Source organism: Amblyraja radiata, chromosome 12 (assembly GCF_010909765.2).
Source record: "Amblyraja radiata isolate CabotCenter1 chromosome 12, sAmbRad1.1.pri, whole genome shotgun sequence".
Taxonomy (NCBI): domain Eukaryota; kingdom Metazoa; phylum Chordata; class Chondrichthyes; order Rajiformes; family Rajidae; genus Amblyraja; species Amblyraja radiata.
In genome coordinates this window covers 17,913,134-17,932,098 of record NC_045967.1, presented here as the reverse complement: position 1 = coordinate 17,932,098, position 18,965 = coordinate 17,913,134, and the positions used below count along the sequence as shown (strand labels likewise).

The window sequence follows — 18,965 nt, the reverse complement described above, 5'->3', positions numbered from 1 at the left end:
TGGCCTTAGACCGGGACAGATAACCTGCCATCCCTTTCTTTCACTTCACCAGTTTTTCACTTGGAACGGCAATGATCGAGAATAGGCAACTATTAGATAGTTGTTAAGCAACTGAACCATTCTATCACTAACTAGAGAACAGTCTTGACCTACCATCTACCTCATTGCAGACCTTTGGACTATCTTTATTCTTACTTTACTAGATTTTATCTTGCACTAAATATTATTTCTTTTATCACCTATCTGTACACTGTGGACGGCTTGATTGTAATCATGTATAATATTTTCACTGACTGGATAGCTCGCATCAAAAAAGCTTTTCACAGTACATTAGTGCATGTGACTATAATAAACAAAACTAAACAAGAATAGAAGTCTATTATGGTAAATAAGGTATGATATGTAAAGATAGGAAGTACTGGATATACGAAGCTTCTGTAAAAACAGAAAAAAAATGTTACTGGTTTTGTTGAAAAACTCTTTGTTAGAATTCTTTCACACGCCTGTTCCCTCCCCTTTGATCCTTCCTGCCATTGATGTGTCTAAGATGCAATATAGATTTTAGACGTGCTAATGGAATCAAGGAATATGGGAAAAAGCAGAAACGGGTACTGATTTTGGAATGATCAGCCATGATCATATTCAATGCTTCGAAGGGCCGAATAGTCTATTTTCTATGTTTATATGTTTCTATTAAGATACAGTGTGGAAACAGCCCTTTTGGCACATCGAGTCCACACCGACCAGTGATCACCTCATGCACTAACACTAACCTCCACTCTAGGGACAGTTTACAATGTTATCAAAGCCAATGAATCTACAAACCTGTATGTCTTTGGAGTGTGGGATGAAACCAGAGCACTGTGAGAAAACCCATGCGGTCACAAATTGAACGCGTAAACTCCACACAGACAGCACCCGTAATCAGGATCGAACCCGGGTCTTTGGTGCTGTAAGGCAGCAGCTCTACCGCTTTGCCTCTGTGCCACCCCAATTTACTGCTCATTGGGCAGTGGGAGGAAAGCAAAGCATATGGTTGGACACTGATATAATTTCTGTAGTAAGAACACAGAATTTACTGTAGAACAGAATATTTGGGCAGCATAGTGGCGCAGTGGTAGAGTTCAGAGAGCCAGAGACCCAGGTTCGATCCTGACTATGCGTGCTGTCTGTGTGGAGTTTCTACGTTCTCCCTGTGACTGCGTGGGTTTTCTCCATGTGCCCCAGTTTCCTCCCACATCCTAAGACCTTTCGCCCTACAATGTACATGCCGAACATGAAGCCGGGTTAACAGGTTCCACAAACAAGATCTATTCTTGGAGAATGTGTGGAAAAGTCCACCTTGGTTTACCAGCCAACATTCATCCCGCAATCAACACCACCTTGTCTGTGGGAGATCATTACACACAAATATACTTCCGTGTTTCTTGCACCATTTCAAAGGTACTTCATTCGCAACAACATGTCATGGGACAAATTGAAGTCTTTCTGAGCATTTGACAGCACTGGTCATGTACTCGCTGGAGTTTAGACGGATGAGGGGGCCTCTTTGAAACTTGCAAATTAGTGAAAGGCCTGGATACAGTGGATGTGGAGAGGATGTTTCCACTAGTGGGAGAGTCAAGAACCAGAGGGTACAGCCTCAGAATAAAAGGACGTGCGTTTAGAAAGAGATGCAAAGGAATTTCTTTAGTCAGAGGGTGGTGAATCTGAGGAATTCATTGCCACAGATAGCTGGATATATTTTAGTCGGAGATTGACGGATTATTTATTAGTAAGGGTGTCAGGGGTTATGGGGAGAAGGCAGAAGAATGGGGTTGAGAGGGAAAGATAGATCAGTCATGATTGAATGGCAGAGTAGAATTGATGGGCCAAATGACCGAACATTGAACATGAAGAAATCAGACAGAACTAGAATTGGGGTGGGCAGTCAAACTAAGGGGTTTGTTCCCCATAGACATAACTCCATGAATGGGGTCCTTCTATAATGCAACCTCTTTGATTCCAAGAGAGAAAAAGATTACAACAAACATAGTCCTTTATTTTCTAAAATATGTTACTTTTTTTAACATGATCTTCTGGAGATTAAGGAAGCAATCCCTTGCACAAGGCCCATTTGCAAGTTGAGGTGTGTGGTGCACCTTTTCTGTGAGAGAGAGTTTGTCCCAAGCATCTGCTCAGTTTTGCAAGGCATTAATCATGCAAAAGGCACACTCCTGTCACTGTAGTACTAGTCACGTGAAGCTATCCACTTTCAGGTTTGATGTTCTACTTTTATTACTCTTTCACCAGTATGACACAGGGGAGCAAGGCTTTCTGCTTTCAGAGACACTGGGGCTAGAATGGAAATATTTGCGCAATCGTCAGTGTCACTGTGCATTAAAGTTGGAGTTACATTGCTGCTTCCTCCCCTCTGTTGTCTACTGAAATCCCTTTGATGTGATGTATCATGGTTATGAATGTGCTTGTGCTATTGGAGTAATAATCCAGACATCCTAGGTCTTAAAGATGTGGAGATTTCGCTTGGGCAGGCCAAGCGTAGACTCGGCGACCGTTTCACCAAACACTTGTGCTCGGTTCGCCAAGGCCTACTGCATCTCCCGATTGCCAAACCATTTTAATTCTCCTGCTCATTCCACTACAGATCTTGCTGTCCTGGGCCTCCTCCATTGCCAGAGTGAGGCCTCATGCAAACTGGAGAAACAGCACCTAATATTCTGCTTGGGTAGCTGACAACACATTTGGATGAACATTGAATTCTCCAATTTTAGGTAACCTATCTACAAACTGTATATATGTATATATCGGTCAACCACCAGAAAGGCTCTGATACCAATGGTGCTGAAAAATCGGTAATGGAAATACCATACATGATTGCGATGAAACTATCCGCAGTGTAAAGGTAATACCGTTTACTATGATTAAAGATTAGTCTGAGGATCTCCAATGAGATAATTGATAGGTCAGGACCACTCTAGTTGGTGATAGGAAGGTTCAGTTGCCTGATAATAACTGTGAAAAAACTGTCCCTGAATCTGGATGTATGCGTTTTCACACTTCAGTACCTCTTGCCTGATGGGAGACGGGAGAATAGGGTGACCGGGATGAGACTGGTCTTGGATTATGCTGGTGGCTTTGCCGAGGTAACGTGAAGTGTAGATGGACTGGTTGCACTGAATTAAACAAGATGTAAGGTCATGACTATCTCTTGGGATTGCAATTATATTGCACATGATTTATGATATTATCACAATTCTTCGCTTGTTGTGCTAATGGCCTCTATTTCAATAGACCTGCACCACTGGTTGTCCATTGGTATCAACAGCAAGGGGCTAGAGAGCACTCTGTCACAGTGTGTGTTCTTCCTTCCTCCTGCATTAGATGCAAGGACTGTTCGTGTGTCAACGGGGACAGAACAGGGAGATGCACTGAAAGTGAGTTTGATATAAATGAAGGAGAAAGAAGCAGACAATCTTTCAACCGTTGAATAATGCAGCACAGAAGGACGCCATTCTTTGAAAGTGCTTTCCAATTAGTTCTCCTCCCTCTGCTCTACCCACCCACAGTGCTACAAGTTTTATCTTTCCAAGCGTCTAATCTGATTTACATTTTAAATTGCATCTTAAAGCTACCTCCCGCCACTCTGCAACCCCTCCGCACCACTATCCCCCACCCGCTCCTCCCCCTCAAACCACCCTCCACCTTCTCAGGCTGTGCATTTAAAAAATCCTGCTCTTCACTTTGGTCATATTTGCCAATCATCTTGCGGCACAGTGGTGCAGCGGGTAGAGCTGCTGCCTCACCACGCAGGGACCTGGGATCGATCCTAAACTCGGGTGCTGTCTGTGTGGAGTTTGCATGAACACCCTCAGGTGTTTCTCCCACATCCCAAAGGCAAGTGGGTGTGTAGCTTAATTGGCCCTCTGTAAACTGCCCCTGGTGTGTAGGGAGTGGATGAGAAAGTGGGATAACATGGAACTAGTGTGATGAGATGATCGATGATTGGCATGGACTCAGTAGGCCAAAGGACCTATTCCTGTGCTGTATTTCTAAACTTAACTTAACAAATTAAACTTTATTTTAAACTAGACTAGAGATATAGTGGGGAAGCATGCCCTTCGGTCCACCGAGTCCGAGCCAACAGGCAATCATTCCATATGTTAGTACTATCCTACACACTAGGGATAATTTACAATTTTACCAAAGCCAATTTACCTACAAAGCTGTTCAGCTTTGGAGTGTGGGAGGAAACCGTAGCACCCAGAGGAAACCCATGTGGTCACAGGGAGAACTTGCAAACTCCTACAAGGTCAAATTGTTGTTTCATGTTGCTCTCTGTCTAATATTGCAAACGGTAGTGGAACTCATTTTATCTGATTTCTTTTCAGGCCGTGGAAATTGAAATTAGGAAACGTATACTTCTCACTCCATTAAAAAATTCAGATCGTTTCTGTGTAGTTTAATAATAGGAACATACATTTTCCAAATAATTGATGAGTGAAGTGATGTGTAAATGCCTTGAGTCAAGGGAAGAGACAAAAGAGTTTAATTATCCTATGTAAGGCAAGCGAAAAATGAAATGAATTGAATTGAATTTGGAGATACAGCATGGTAATGGGCCTTTTAGCCCACAGAGTCCATGCCGTCCATTCACACTAACTCTATGGTATCCCACTTTCTCATCCACTCCCTACACATTAGGAGGCAATTTACAGAGGCCCACTAAACTATAAACCCACACGCCATTGGGATGTGGGAGGAAACCAGGGCACCCGCAGGAAACCCTTGCAGTCGCAGGGAGAGCGTGCAAACTCCACACAGCCAACACCTGAGGTCAGGATCAAACCTGGGTCCCTGGCATTGTACAGCAGCAGCTCTAACAGTTGTCATAATTAAATTCTTACTTGCAGCTTTACAGGCACATATCATTTGTGATTTGAATTGTTTAATCCAAGGATAACTTTCACCAATTGACTAAAACAAAGAATGATGGACATTAAAAAGTCACAGGTTGGTTGAGTTTCTGGTGGATATTGCCCAGTCCATCATGGGTATCGACCGCCCCATCATCAAAGGGATCTACAGGAATATCAACAAGGTTCACACTACCTGGCTATGCTCTTATCTTGCTGCTACCATTGGGAAGGTGGTACACAAGTCTGAAAACCATGACCTCCAGGTTCAAGAACATGGAGAGGTGGTGGGGAGGGTGTGTGTGCGGGATGGGGGGTGGGGGAGGGGGCATGGGGGAGGGGGGTGTGGGGGAGTGGGGTGTGGGAGAGGGCGGTGTGGGGGAGGGGGAACCTTCAAAACCTTCATAATTTCACCGATTGGAACAAAACTTATTTGACTTGCAGCAGAGAAGGACGGTGAGTAAGGTGGTGCTATAGGGGGTCGTTTTTGAGCAAATTTAATTACAACGCAGACAGGATGTGGTCAAGATGAGAGTTTTAGTAATATTTATAGATAGATATTTATTTGTGGTGGTGTGTTAATGGGCCTGTAAAGCTGCAGCAATTAATAATTTCATTGTTCAGTTCCTGGTGCATGTAAGAATTAAAAGCCCTTGGCTCCCTTGACTTGAACTTACTAAGCAGCCCAATTATTAAACTAGATACTGTAGAAGCGAATTGAATCAGCTGCCACAGAAGGTTAGTTGGAGGGCGTAATCAAAGAGCAAATAATGCAAATGTTAGAGGGCCGCACGGTGGCGCAGCGGTAGAATTGCTGTCTTACAGTGAATGTAGCGCCGGAGACCCGGGTTCGATCCCGACTACGGGTGCTGTTTGTACGGAGTTTGTACGTTCTCTCCGTGACCTGCGTGGGTTTCCTCCGAGAACTTCGGTTTCCTCCCACACTCCAGAGACGTACAGGTTTGTAGGTTAATTAGCTTGGTAAATGTAAAAATTGTCCCTGGTGGGTGTAGAATAGTGTTAATGTGGGGAGATCGCTGGTCGGCGCGGACCCGGTGGGCCAAAGGGCCAGTATCCGCACTATATCTCTCAACTAAACTAACCGAAACCCGGGTTCGACCCTGAATACGAGTGCTGTCTGTGTGGAGTTTCTACGTTCTCCTTGTGACATTGTGGGTTTTGTCTGGGTGCTCCAGTTTCCTCCCACATCCCAAAGACGTGCGGATTTGTAGGTTAATGGCTGTTATAAACTGCCCATTGTATGTAGGTCACAGAATCAGTGTTGGATGGTTGGTGTGGAATCAGTGGACCGAAGGGCCTGTATCCACACTGTATCTCTAAACTAAATTAAATCTGAAGTTTATAAAAGCATTAAAAAACTGCAGGCAACACAGAGTAGGGCATGTGACATATGTGGAGAGAGTTTCAACAGCAACCTATCATTGATTTTAGAGAAAGGTAGAAATCAAACATGTCTAAGCAAATGTGAGGGTAGGAGCCAGTTGGTGGAAAGAACAAAGGAAAGGTCTCCGACATGATAATGACCAAGAGAGACTGAATGACACAAGTGATGGAGAGAGGGTGATAAAAGTTTGTTACTTTCAGCTACTCCATCTGGGAGAGGTAAATAGAAAGAGATGAATGAACAAATGAATGAATGAATGAATGAATGAATGAATGAATGAATGAATGAATGAATGAATGAATGAATGAATGAATGAAGAGGAAATCAATGCTGAAACGTGTGATACAAAACTGTGCAGATGGTAGAAATGCTGAAAAAAAGATAATAGGGGAAATACTTAGCAACGTCTGCAGCACCTGTAGAGAAAGACTGAGTTAGCAATGGTATAGGTTTGGGTTTATGATTGTCACCTGTACCGAGGTACAGTGGAAAGCTTAGTTTAGCATGCTATCCAAACATATCAGATAATGCTCGACATAAAAACAATCAAGCTAAACTCAAGTACAACTTTCACTGTAACCCTATAGGTTTCCTCCGGGCGCTCCAGATTCCACCAATGTCCCAAAGGCATGCGGGTTTGTAGGTTCATTGGCCTCTGTAAAAATGCCCCGAATGTGGGACTAAGTGCGATAACAGAACGAGTGTGAACGGGTGATCGATGGACTCCAGTGCCCTGAAGGGCATGTTTCTATGCTATATCTTTCAATCAATTAATCGGTCCTTTTTATTTCATGTAGTGGAGAACAAATTGCCTTTTAAATTTTGTAATAAATCTTCTATTTATAAATGGTCATTGAGTCCATTGCAAAAAAGAAGTACCGGACATAATCTCCACTCCAAGATAATCAGTTTCTATACAGAACAGAGCTCAAGGGCATTGTTGTGAGCATTGCCAGCTTACCTCAGCTGATTTGAATGGAGACAGGTTATTATTACCCTGGAAGCTGCCAGTACCAAGCTGACACTTCTGCCGCTGGATGTCAGGTGTGGGTCAAAGTGTAACACATGCCTTCGAGAAGGATCAAGTCTCACACTGGAGAGTGCATCATCCAGCCTTAACACATGCAGTGTGATGCTGAGGCAATCAAATAATGCATGCAAAAGGACTGCAAATGCCAGTGACAATGCTGCAGTTTGGATTTTCCAAAAGAACGATTCAGGATGCTTCAACTCAAGTTCGTACATGAACAATGAAGATAGACATAAAGTGCTGGAGTAACTCAGCGGGTCAGGCAGCATCTCTGGAGAACATGGATAGGTGATGTTTCACAGAGTGCTGGAGTAACTCAGCGGGTCAGGCAGCATCTCTGGAGAACATGGATAGGAGATGTTTCAGATTGGGACCCTTCTTCAGACATCTGAAACGTTGCCCATCCATATCAGACATCTGAAATGTTACCTTCCCAAAGAGATCTGAAGAAGATGTCTTTCACCGACTGGTGAGCACGCAACAAAAGCTTTTCACAGTACCTCGACAATAAACTAAACTAAAACTAAGGGACCTGACCCGAAACTTCACCTACCCATGTTCTCCAGAATTGTTGCCTGACCCACTGGGTTACTCCAGCACTTTGTGTCCTTTTGTGTGAACCAACATCTGCAGTTGTTGATAAACAATGGATGCTCTTGCTATTTTCATGTTCATAAGCTCTAGGAGTAGAATTAGGCCATTCGGCTCATCTAGTCCGGTATTCAATTATGGCTGATCTATCTTTCCCTCCTAACCCCATTCTCCTGCCTTTGCCCCAGGACCCCTGACACCTGTACTAATCAATAATCTGTCAATCTCCACTTTACAAATATCCACTGACAGCCTCCACGGCCGTCGGTGGCAATGAATTCCACAAATTTGTCACAATTCCACAGTTCCGTTTCTGTTAATGGTAGAAGAGGCATTGGAGATAATTGCAACTGATTTCCCTCCAAGCAGTAGTCAGTGCAGATCACAATCACGTGGTGGGTGTGGCGGACAACCATTTGAAAAATATCCACATCTCACTATTGTCCCAAGGTGCCAGAACTTGACTCGACTGCTGAACGCAAACTCTCTCAAGTCACACGAGTTTGCTATGGAGATGAGAGAGGAAGTCATCTGAAAGAAGATTATTTTTTGGGATAAAAAGAAGTCTATGATATCAGAGGAAGGACATTCTTGCTATTGAGGGAGTGCAGCGTAGGTTCACGAGGTTAATTCCCGGGATGGCGGGACTGTCATATGATGAAAGAATGGAGCGACTGGGCTTGTATTCACTAGAATTTAGAAGGAGGAGCGGGGACCTTATAGAAACCGATGAAATTTCTATAAGGTCCCCGCTCTAGATGCAGGAAACATGTTCCCAGTGTTGGGGGACTCCAGAAACAGGGGGAACAGTTTAAGAATAAGGGGTAGGCCATTTAGAACTGAGATGAGGACAAACATTTTCAACCAGAGAGTTGTGAATTTGTGGAATTCTCTGCCTCAGAAGGCAGTGGAGGCCTGGATGCATTCAAAAGAGTTAGATAGAGCCCTTAGGGCTAGTGGAATCAGGGGATATGGGGATAAGACAGGAACAGGGTACTGATTGTGGATGATCAGCCATGATCACCTCAAAGGGCCGATTGGCCTACTCCTGCACCTGGTGTCTATATTAAATCAGTCAGATAATCTGAACCTTATTCCTTGGGTGGAAATATCAAATACTAGAGACCATAGCATTAAGGTGAGGGAGGCAAAGTTTAAAGTTAGATGTGCGGGGCAAGGCTTTTCACACAGATGGTGTTGAGTGCCTGGAATGAGATGCCAGTATGGTGGTAGAGGCAGATACGATAGCGGTGTTTAAGGGGCTTTTAGATAGGTACATGGATATGTAGTGAATGAAGGGATATGGATCATGTGCAGACAAAGGAGATTAGCTTGACCTGATATCATGTTCAGCACGAACACTGTGGGCTGAAGGACCCTAGCCATGTTCTCATCTAGCTACTACCATCAGGAAGAAGGTACAGGAGCCTGAAAACTGTGAACTCAAGGTTCAAGAACAGATTCTTCACAGCAACTATCATACACTTGAACACTGCACAATACCAACCTCAGCAACTATGATCTTCTATGGACTTTGACTTTAGTTGATCTCAGTTTTGCACTCTTATATTTATTTAGGATTCTGGTTAATAATTTACTGTATTAATGATTTATCATATATCTATCTGCGTTATTTTATTTACAGTTAATAGGAACCCTCAGGTTCCTTTTAACTTTCCCCCCCCCCCCCCCCCATCTTAAACCTATGTCCTCTGGTTCTCAATTCTTCTTCTCTGTGCTTTTATTAAATCTACACTATGTGTTGTAGTTGTATTCATGATCTGATTTAATTGGATAGCATGCTGCCTAACCTGCTGAGTTTCTCCAGCACCTTGTATTTTGCTTACGTTTCCATCATCTGTAGTCTCTTAGGTTTCTGCAGTTTGATTTAATTATATAGCATGCAAACAAAGGCTTTTCGCTGTATCTCGGTGCATGTGACAATAATAAACCAACACCAAATATCAATGTTGTCGATGGTGGAAATAAAGTGAAAAAAGAAGAAGCCTTTGGATAAGGCTGTCCAATCAAAGTCACGGGAAGAGAGGGGAAGGTAAACTTGAGACTTGAGAATTAAGGGACAGAAGTTTAGGGGTAACATGAGTGGGAACTCCTTTACTCAGAGAGTGGTAGCTGTGTGGAATGAGCTTCCAGTGAAGGTGGTGGAGGCAGGTTTGATTTTATCATTTAAAAATAAATTGGAGTTATATGGACGGGAAAGGAATGGAGGGTTATGGTCTGAGTGCAGGTAGATGGGACTAGGGAAGAATACGTGTTCGGCACAGACTAGAAGGGCCAAGATGGCCTGTTTCCGTGCTGTATTTATTATATGGTTATATGGTAAAGTGTGGGTGAGCATTTACTAAGGTTGGGTGCTTGCATTTAAGACTCTTTTGAATCACAATCATCCATCTGGAATGGGGGAGGATTCAATAGGGGGCATCAGTCGGGGATAGGAGGAATTCTGCTTAGTTCGTGCTTAGCTCTTGAGTTTGAGTTTAGCTTAATGTCACGTGTACCAAGGTACAGTGAAAAGCTTTTGTTGCTGCAAGCTGATTCAGAAGAATTTCAACCGTCAAGGCCATTCCAGTTGTTGTAAGCATTCCAAAGATTTTCGGAATGCCAAGTCTTCTTTCACATGGTGTTTTTGGTTCTACATCCATGTGCATATTGTGATAATTTTTCTGATGCATCCCTCCCAACACTATCTCTCTATCGGTAACCTTCTATCTATCACAATGGAGAATGCTAACATAGAACAATACAGCACAACAATAAGCCCTTCAGCCCACAATATATGTGCCAAACATGATGCCAAGATCAAAACTTATCTGCCTGCACATAATCCATAACCCTCTATTGCCTAGATATACAAATGCTATCCAAATGCCACCATCATATATGCATCATCCACAATCCCCAGCAGCATGTTCTAGGCACTCATCACTCTGTTGGGGTATGAGATTGCAACCTTCACATGGTCCACCCTGTTTCAACGAATGCAATCAACCTGGCGTGCACAATCAAATTAGATCAAATAGAACTAGTTGTCTTACAATTTTAGGCTGTGCAAGAAGAAGATGACTCTCTGTATAAAAAAAAACTTGCACATCTCCTTTAAGGTTTGCTCTTCTCACCTTAACGCTACATTATCAAATATTAGATTTTTCCATCCTGGAAATAATGGTCTAGCTGTCTACCCTATCCTTGTGTTCTTTATGTAACTACAGAGATGCTGGAATCTTGAGCAAAACACAAAGTAATGGAGGAACTCAGCGGGTCAGACATCATCAGTGGTGAAATTGGACAAGACAACATTTCGGGTCTGGACCCTTCTTCGGACTCCCGAAACACTGCCTGTCCATTCCCTCCATGGATACTGCCTGAGCCTCTGAGTTCCTCCAGCATTTTGTGTTACACTTTGGTGAACCTCCACCTTAGAGTTCACTGCAGAAAATAACACGAGGAAAAAAAACTAACCGCTGTAACCGTGGACAAAAGGGAATTGTCGGCTTTTCAGGTCGAGATCCCAATGCAGGGCTCAACCTGAAACATAGACAACTCCATCACTGCCCCACTCGCAATTGTCATTCAAGCCACTGTGTTCCTCCAGCAGTTTCTTTATTTGCTGAGGAAAATACCTTCCTGTTTTGACTCGGTGAGTGAATAGTAACAAATGTGGTCTGGCTGTATATCCCTCCACATCCAGTGGCATAGTGGGTACTGGTTTATACTGTACCAATGATGGACACATAATGCTGGGGGAAATTGAGTAACACCAGCAAAATACTGCCTGAGCCACTGAGTTACTCTAGCATTTTGTGTCTATCTTTGACACAGTGGTGCAGCTGGTAGAACTGCTGCCTCACAACGCCAGAATCTCGGGTTTGATCCCCACACTGGTTTCCTTTGGGTGCTCCAGAGTCATCCTACATACCACAAATGTACCGTTTTGTAGGTTAATTGGCCTCAGTAATGTGTAAGGAGTGGATGCAAAAATGGGTTAACATCATACGAGTGTGAACAGGTGATCAATGGACTCGGTGGACCAAAGGGCCTGTTTCTGTGTTGTATCTTTAAACTAAACTAAACACAGGTTAAAACATGCTTTTTTTTTTTAATATACAGCAGAGGTTCAAGCAGACTTCAAGCTAAATAAAGATACCATGCAGCCAAAGTTTCACAGTAAAATTGACCAAATAACTAGCAACAATTTTCCCACATTGGATGACAATATTTATACCTGCCTTACTGTAAGTACTGATTTGCCACACTATGTACAGTATAGTCATAGCAAACACTGCCAGCTCCAACCATGAGAACAACTCTCTTTTATATAATTACCATCGATAGGTAAAATATTCCAATAAACTTTATTTTATTCTAATAAACCTAATAAACATTCTAATAAACTTCACGGGAGTGTTTGTGAACATCAAGCCATAAAATATGTCAAAAATTGGAGGAGCAGATTTCTATAGTGGTGGATGAAAGAATAGAGAGCATAAATTATATAGGTTATTAAAGTATCAAAATTGAATTATTGCTATGGACTGGGAGACAATGTACTTCCTCAAACACAATGGAGATAGGCAAAGGAGTCTTACTATCCTGATAAACGGACATAGATTCATTAATTTCCATTTGCAGATGGATTATGTGACTGGGTATTCATAATGAGTGCAAGTCAGAATAAGATGATATCCAGGTCAGCATCACACTCCCTTGAATCACTGAGACCAGACAGCAGAGAATCAACCTCACACTGTCTCCGAAAATCCTGAAAGTGATCAAGCTATTTGCCATGATATCTGGAAACATGAAAACTCAGCATCTGTGACCAATAAATTATTTCATCGGGCTAGGGTTTATACAGTATATATTCAATCCCAATCTTACAAAAGCTATCAGTCCTGGATCGGAAGTGTATGTAGATAGACACAAATACTGGAGTAACCCAGCGGGTCAGGCAGCATCTCTGGAGGAAAGGAATCTGTGATGTTTCGGGTCAAGATCATTCTTCAGACTGAGAGTCAGGGAAGTGGGAAACTAGAGGCTTGAAAAGGTACAGCACATATTGAAGCTAGCACCAACGATTCAAGATAGATGGAGCCCACAGGGGTTCATTGTTGGCTGTGGAAGAGGTGATAATGAAGGGACAGACAGAGAAACTATCAAGACAACTAGGGTGGGGGAAGGTACACAAAATTGCTGGGGAAACTCAGCGGGTGCAGCAGCATCTATGGAGCGAAGGAAATAGGCGACGTTTCGGGCCGAAACCCTTCTTCTCAGACGGGAAGCTGGGGGAGGGTTGGAGAGAGAGCAAATGCAAGAGTTACTTGAAATTAGAGAAATCAGAGGTATCAATATAGCGCTGGTTGTAAGAAATATGAGGTGCTGTGAGGAAATAGGAAATGTCCATGTCAGCTCCTAGTCCCAGCACCTTCTGGAGAAGGAGTTCCAGTTTTCCCCTGATCCTGGTGCAAAATATTCTTCCTTAGCATCACTCCTCTAGCATGAAGCCCCCTCACATTGTTCTCAAATAACTCACCAAAGGAAATAATTACTCTCAATCTGCCCTCAATTTTGTTATTTATCCTAAGTCCCTCACTGAGGTGTACAGTTATTACCGGAAACGTTAAATAATTTCATCCTTGCATTGGTATACTTTGCATTTCCAGCATTTAGTTCCGATTTCCATCTTAGATAATATTTTGCTTTCTCTATATAGCAATGCTTTTTCCACGCCACTCCTAATTACACTGAGAGACAAAAACTAAATATATATATAATTTTTTTTAAATCACCCTTTTAAATTACAAATACTTCAATTAGCAACAAGACACATTAATCAAGAGTGCCCTGGTTAACAAAACAATGAAATAACTAAATAGGTACAGAACCCAGGTAGGAACTTCCAAATGTAATGAAACATTGCATTAATCGCAAATCAGAACCACAATTCACTATGAATTTAATATGAAAATACAAAATAGGTAATAGAATATAATTTCCACTATTTTATATATCAATAAATATGTTAGCAAGTAAACATTCTGGTAACTGGGGAAACATAAGAATATATATTTGCCAATCTTTAACTCTCAGATCTGTTTAACTGTAGAGTTTGAGAAAATAATGGCTATGAAGGCAATATGCATTTAATAAGCTTACACAGTAAGCAACCTAACACCCTTGGCTGGGAATTTATAATTCCTGCTACATACCAGTAATTCATTTGTTCAAACGTTGCAGAAAGAAATCTTAAAAGATCTCACATGAGGGGGAAAAAAATAGAACCTACAATTGATACTCATTTTTACCAGATTTATCACAATTCTGTACTAGGCGTCGCTGTCGTTATATTTATAAATCATTTCAAAGGAACAGCGAAACCTGTTCTTCAAACGCCGCTGATCCCAATTCTACCCCCCACTCCCCCTCCCAGGCGGGTTTTAAAACGTTTTCTGGGACTGTTTATATCATAATGTGAGTCGATGTCATCTAATATCCAGTCTCTCCCACCCTCCCTTTCCCACTCCATGGCGAAACATAAATGCAACTTAGGTCCCCATGCACCGGGAAGGTTGATGTCTAAAGCATTGGCTATTTATGAGAATAATTCAGGCCAGTACACAAACAGCAAAATAATAGTCCTCTGCGGGAGGGGATGGGATTATTAAAAGGAACATTAAAAGGACAAACATTCTCGTTCTAAAATAAAGTGTCTGGCCGACTTTACGTCGGCGGGGGTGCGTCAGAACTGACTGAAATCTTAAGCAGATTCATTAAAACAAAATCCTGTTACCATCGATTGTGTAGACCGTTCCGCCTTATAGCATCGCTGCTGCTTGCCAGTTTATTCAAAGTGGGAAACGCTGCACCTTATAAAAACATCTCTGCAGGACAAGTTAGGACGAGGTTCCAATCTCCCGTCGAGATCACAGATGTTGAAAAGTACAGTAAATAGAAGGCACTTTTCCAATTATTATTTCCTTTTTTTTTAATTAAAAAAACCTCATATTGTAGACCATCCTGTCCTATATCTGACTGAGGGCTGTTTGTTCTTCCAACACCTGTAGGTAGTCAGGGGACCCCTGAAGTTTCGCCTTCAGTTCGTAATACTCGCCCTTCCTTAACTCCACCACCATCTTCGGATGCGTGCCCCCCAAAAGCGATTTCTTCAGTTTTTTCACCTCGTGATGTTTCTCTGGATATTGCAGTTCAAAGTTGCCGACTCCCAGATTGTTTAGCTCCTGCTTGCCCTCCGTTACATCCCGGTAGAACAAGTGAGCGTCCCTGGACGGCAGTAACTCATCTAGTTCCTCGATTGTACTCAACCTCTTCTTGTTTTCCGAGCGGGCGGCTTCTCTCTCCTTCTCCGAGAGGTTCCTCAGGAAGATGGTCTGGCCGTGAGGATCCCCGAAGGAGAGACCTTGGTCCGGGTTGCGGCCAGCACCCGAGTAGTTCTTGGTCATCTGTTCGATGGTCTGGGGCACTGAGCTGAGGGTGGTCTCCGCCTTGCCCTGCTTTAAGTGCGGCTGCATTAGCCCGCATTCCGCGTTGCCGCCTTCCTGTTTGGAGTTGGTCTTCTTGTGCCGCTGGAGAACGAACACCAGCAGACAAAAAGCCACGAAGACGGTGAGGATCAACACGACAAGAATGCTGAGGATGAGGATCGAGAGGGGCACTGGGCCACCGGGAGAACTCTTGGCCAAATTAAAGGGGGTGGGTTTGGCCGCGGCGGGTGGGTTGGGACTGGGACTGTATGCAGACGGCTTGTTCAACAGCCGAGGACAGAGCACTTCACTCTTCAGTGTCCTCAAGTCCACGCTTGCGAACTTGACCGGCGTCTCGCACTTCACCTCCCTCACCAGCGTCCCTTGTTGGAGTTTCTCCACCCACAGTTTGAGGGCCACCAGGTCGCAGGTGCAATCCCAAGGGTTCCCCTCCAGGTCGATCTGAGTCAGGGACCTGAGTTGATCCAGTACCCCGCTCACCGGCAGGTACATGAAGTGGTTGTTCCTCAGGTTGAGACGAGCCAGCGGCACCCCGGCGAAAGCGTAGGCAGGCAAGCTCTTGAGTAGATTGTTGTTCAGGTACAGGAGCTGTAGGTTGGACAGGGAGTCGAAGGTCCCCGCCGCCACCTCCTTGATCAGGTTGTACTCCAGGAACAGGTACTGCAGGTTGTGTAGACCGACGAAGATATCCTGAGAGACCTTCGCCAACTGGTTGCCATTCAGATACAACCTCCTTAAGTTGGTCAGGTTCCTGAACACACCGTTTTGAAGGACAGATATCTTATTGTTGCCCAAATGCAGCAAATCCAGCCCATCATAGTCCCCGAAGTCGGAGGTTTCGATATCCCTGATGTAGTTGCCGTTGAGGAAGAGCTTCCTGGCGCTGGGAGGTTTGGGCAGAAGCGCGGAGACGTTCTCGATCGCCCTTTCCTGACAACTCACGCTCATTCCCATGTCAATGGTTTGACTCTGGCAGACACACCTGGCCGGGCACAGCACTAACGGGGGCACCTTGGGCTGGAAGGAGACGATTTGGCTGTAGTTGCGGTTGCTCGACAGGAACTTGCCCGAGGCGATCCCAGATTGCGACCTCCTGGAAGAGTTGGTGGCACTGGGGGACTTGGTGGGCAAGGTGGGTCGGCGCGTTCCCCTGGGAATCTGTTGTAGAGGCGGTGGTGGAGTGGGCTCCAAGCTACCGGTCCCATCCTCCGGGCAGAGATCCCTCTTGGTCACCTCTTTCAGCAATTTCCCGTACAGGTTGGCGGGCATCTCGCACATGGCCTCCCCAATGTACAGGTGATAAGGCATGTTGTCCAACCACGAGGTGAGAGGGAACAAGTCGCAGGAACAATTCCATGGATTATCCTCCAGCTGAAACTCCACTATCCTGCCGATGTGTTCCAGCACCCCAATGTAAGGGATGTTATGCAACTTGTTCCCGCGAAGGTCCAGGTGGGTCAGCGACGCAAAGCGGAATATGTTGTCTGGCAGCGTTGAGATCAGGTTGTCGTTGAGGATAAGGACTTTGAGTTTATGCATCTTGTTGAAGGATCCTCGCTCGATGTACTTGATGAGGTTGTAGTCCGTCTGGAGATACTCCAGGTTCTCCAAACCCTGGAAGATATCTGCCCGCAGGACCTGCAGTTCGTTGTTGTTTAGGTGCAACTGTTTGAGGCCGCTCAGCCCTCGGAAAGCCCCCGCCTCGATCTCCTCAAGTTTGTTGTTGCCCAATTGGAGTGAGATGGCGTTGGTGAAGTTGGCGAAGGAGTAGGGAGCCAAGGAGACTAGCAAGTTGTTCTGGAGGTTGAGGTGGTAGAGGTTGGCGGTCGGAGGTTTGAGCTGGTTGGGTCTGTACACGGAGATCTTCTCGCAGGAGATGTAGAGGATGTGTTCGACTGGAGTGCAGGAGCAAGCGGAGCAGATCTCCCTAGCGTCGGGGTCCGAGGAGAGCGACAGGGTAGGCGCCGAGAGTGTCAACAGGACAAGAAGCAGCATCTTCACACCATCCACCTGGAAAGTTGGGGGAGAGGGGGGGCGTTCAGTGGTGTGTGCGCACGAGGGAAATGAGTGGTGGGGGTGAGTGGGAGTGGGAGCGAGTTCAGGGAGAGGGGGCGGGAGAGGAGGGACGGAGAGAAAGAGCGAAATGGGAGGAAAGAGAAAAGGGCGTGCGAAAGAGAGAAGAGAGACAGAGAAGAGACTGAGAGGGAGGGAGAGAGGGAAAGAATGGGAGATTAAGAGGGGGAAGAAAGAAGAAAGAGTGGGAGATGGAAGGGAGCAAAGAGGGAAGGGAGGGAGAGATAAGGGAAAGGGAGAGGGGGAGAGAGAAGGCGAAGATGTTGTGAGGGGAGGAGAGAGAGAGAGAGAGAGAGAGAGAGAGAGAGAGAGAAGGGGAAAGGGGAAGGGAGGTGAGATGAGAAAGTGTGAGAGGAAAGAAGGAAAGTGTATGGATGCAGAGGAATTAAAAACGAGGAGCATAGAAAGAGGGGAATGAAGCAGCGAGCAAGGGAGGAGAGGGAAGAGAAAATAGAGAGGAGGCAGAAGGGGTGAGTGAGAGAAGGATCGGGGAGGGCAGGAAGCGGATGCGAGCGAGGAACAGCGGGAGGATGGAGCGAGAGTGGGTACAGAGAGAGGAGAACGAGAGAGACTGTAAGGGAGGGGGAGATGCAGGGGTGAGATTTCCGGGAAGGAAATGATGGGGGGGGGGGGGGGGGGGGGGGGTGGCAGGAGAGCGAGAGAGAGAGAGACGCGGGGGACCGGAATAAACGAGCTGGGGTTTTAAAATGGAGAAAGTTGTGCAGAACCCCACGTCGGTCGAAACGCGACGGCCACAGAAAGATGAAGCAGGGATAAAGTATGAAAGGGCGATCCCGGCAGTTTTACGATGTGGAATAATTGTGAATCAGAGTGGGATATTCTAACGCCAATTCCAGCTTGTCACATCGTTGCATAACCACATTAGAAACCCACACAAAGTTGAATTTACCTCCTTTTTCCCTGCGGGTAACCCAGTGTTTCGATACAGTCGCTTCTGCGGCGTCGGTATCTAACACCCGAGACGCAGGGCAGCAGCGAGCGCACCAGGCAGCCGGCACCCGCCGGCCTCTGACTGTCTCCGGCTGAGCAGCGGGAACATCCAGTTAGCGGGACATCTTCAGATGGTTGAGCGTAGAACCGGCGGCTGCTGCTGGGCGCTGAACCGCAGGGGAATCCTTCTCCATCTACGGTCTAAGAACGCCCAGAGATAGACACACACAGTCGAGCCCCAGAATGTCACCGGGGGATGCCGAGAGATGCCGGAAACCCTCTTGCAAACCCTTCAATGGGTGAGAACAAAATAGCACATTTGCTGCTAAATCCAATATTCAGCCCCTGCCGCAATTCCCGGCCGGTAGAAAGAGATCAGTCAAGAATAAGGTCTGACTTTAACTCGGCAAATTAACAATTACTGGTCAGACAGAGCCACCTTGTTATTTTTGGAACAATATTATGGAACAGATTCACCGTTC

The 18,965-nt window shown here is 45.0% G+C and overlaps 1 protein-coding gene across 1 annotated transcript; it reads right to left on the bottom strand.

Annotated features, from left to right (window-relative positions):
- Positions 1 to 13,972: 13,972 nt before the first annotated feature.
- On the bottom strand, positions 13,973 to 18,682 carry slitrk4 (SLIT and NTRK like family member 4). The gene is made up of 2 exons (XM_033030295.1): positions 18,443 to 18,682; positions 13,973 to 17,469 (listed from the first exon to the last, which is right to left on the bottom strand). The coding sequence occupies exon 2, from the start codon at positions 17,452 to 17,454 to the stop codon at positions 14,980 to 14,982; it is 2,475 nt and encodes an 824-aa protein (XP_032886186.1). The 5' UTR covers positions 17,455 to 17,469; positions 18,443 to 18,682; the 3' UTR covers positions 13,973 to 14,979.
- Between the last annotated feature and the right edge of the window lie 283 nt (positions 18,683 to 18,965).

Bases quoted from the DNA above. Each gene is read 5' to 3' on its own strand.
- slitrk4 (XM_033030295.1), bottom strand. From the start codon at position 17,454: ATGCTGCTTCTTGTCCTGTTGACACTCTCGGCGCCTACCCTGTCGCTC.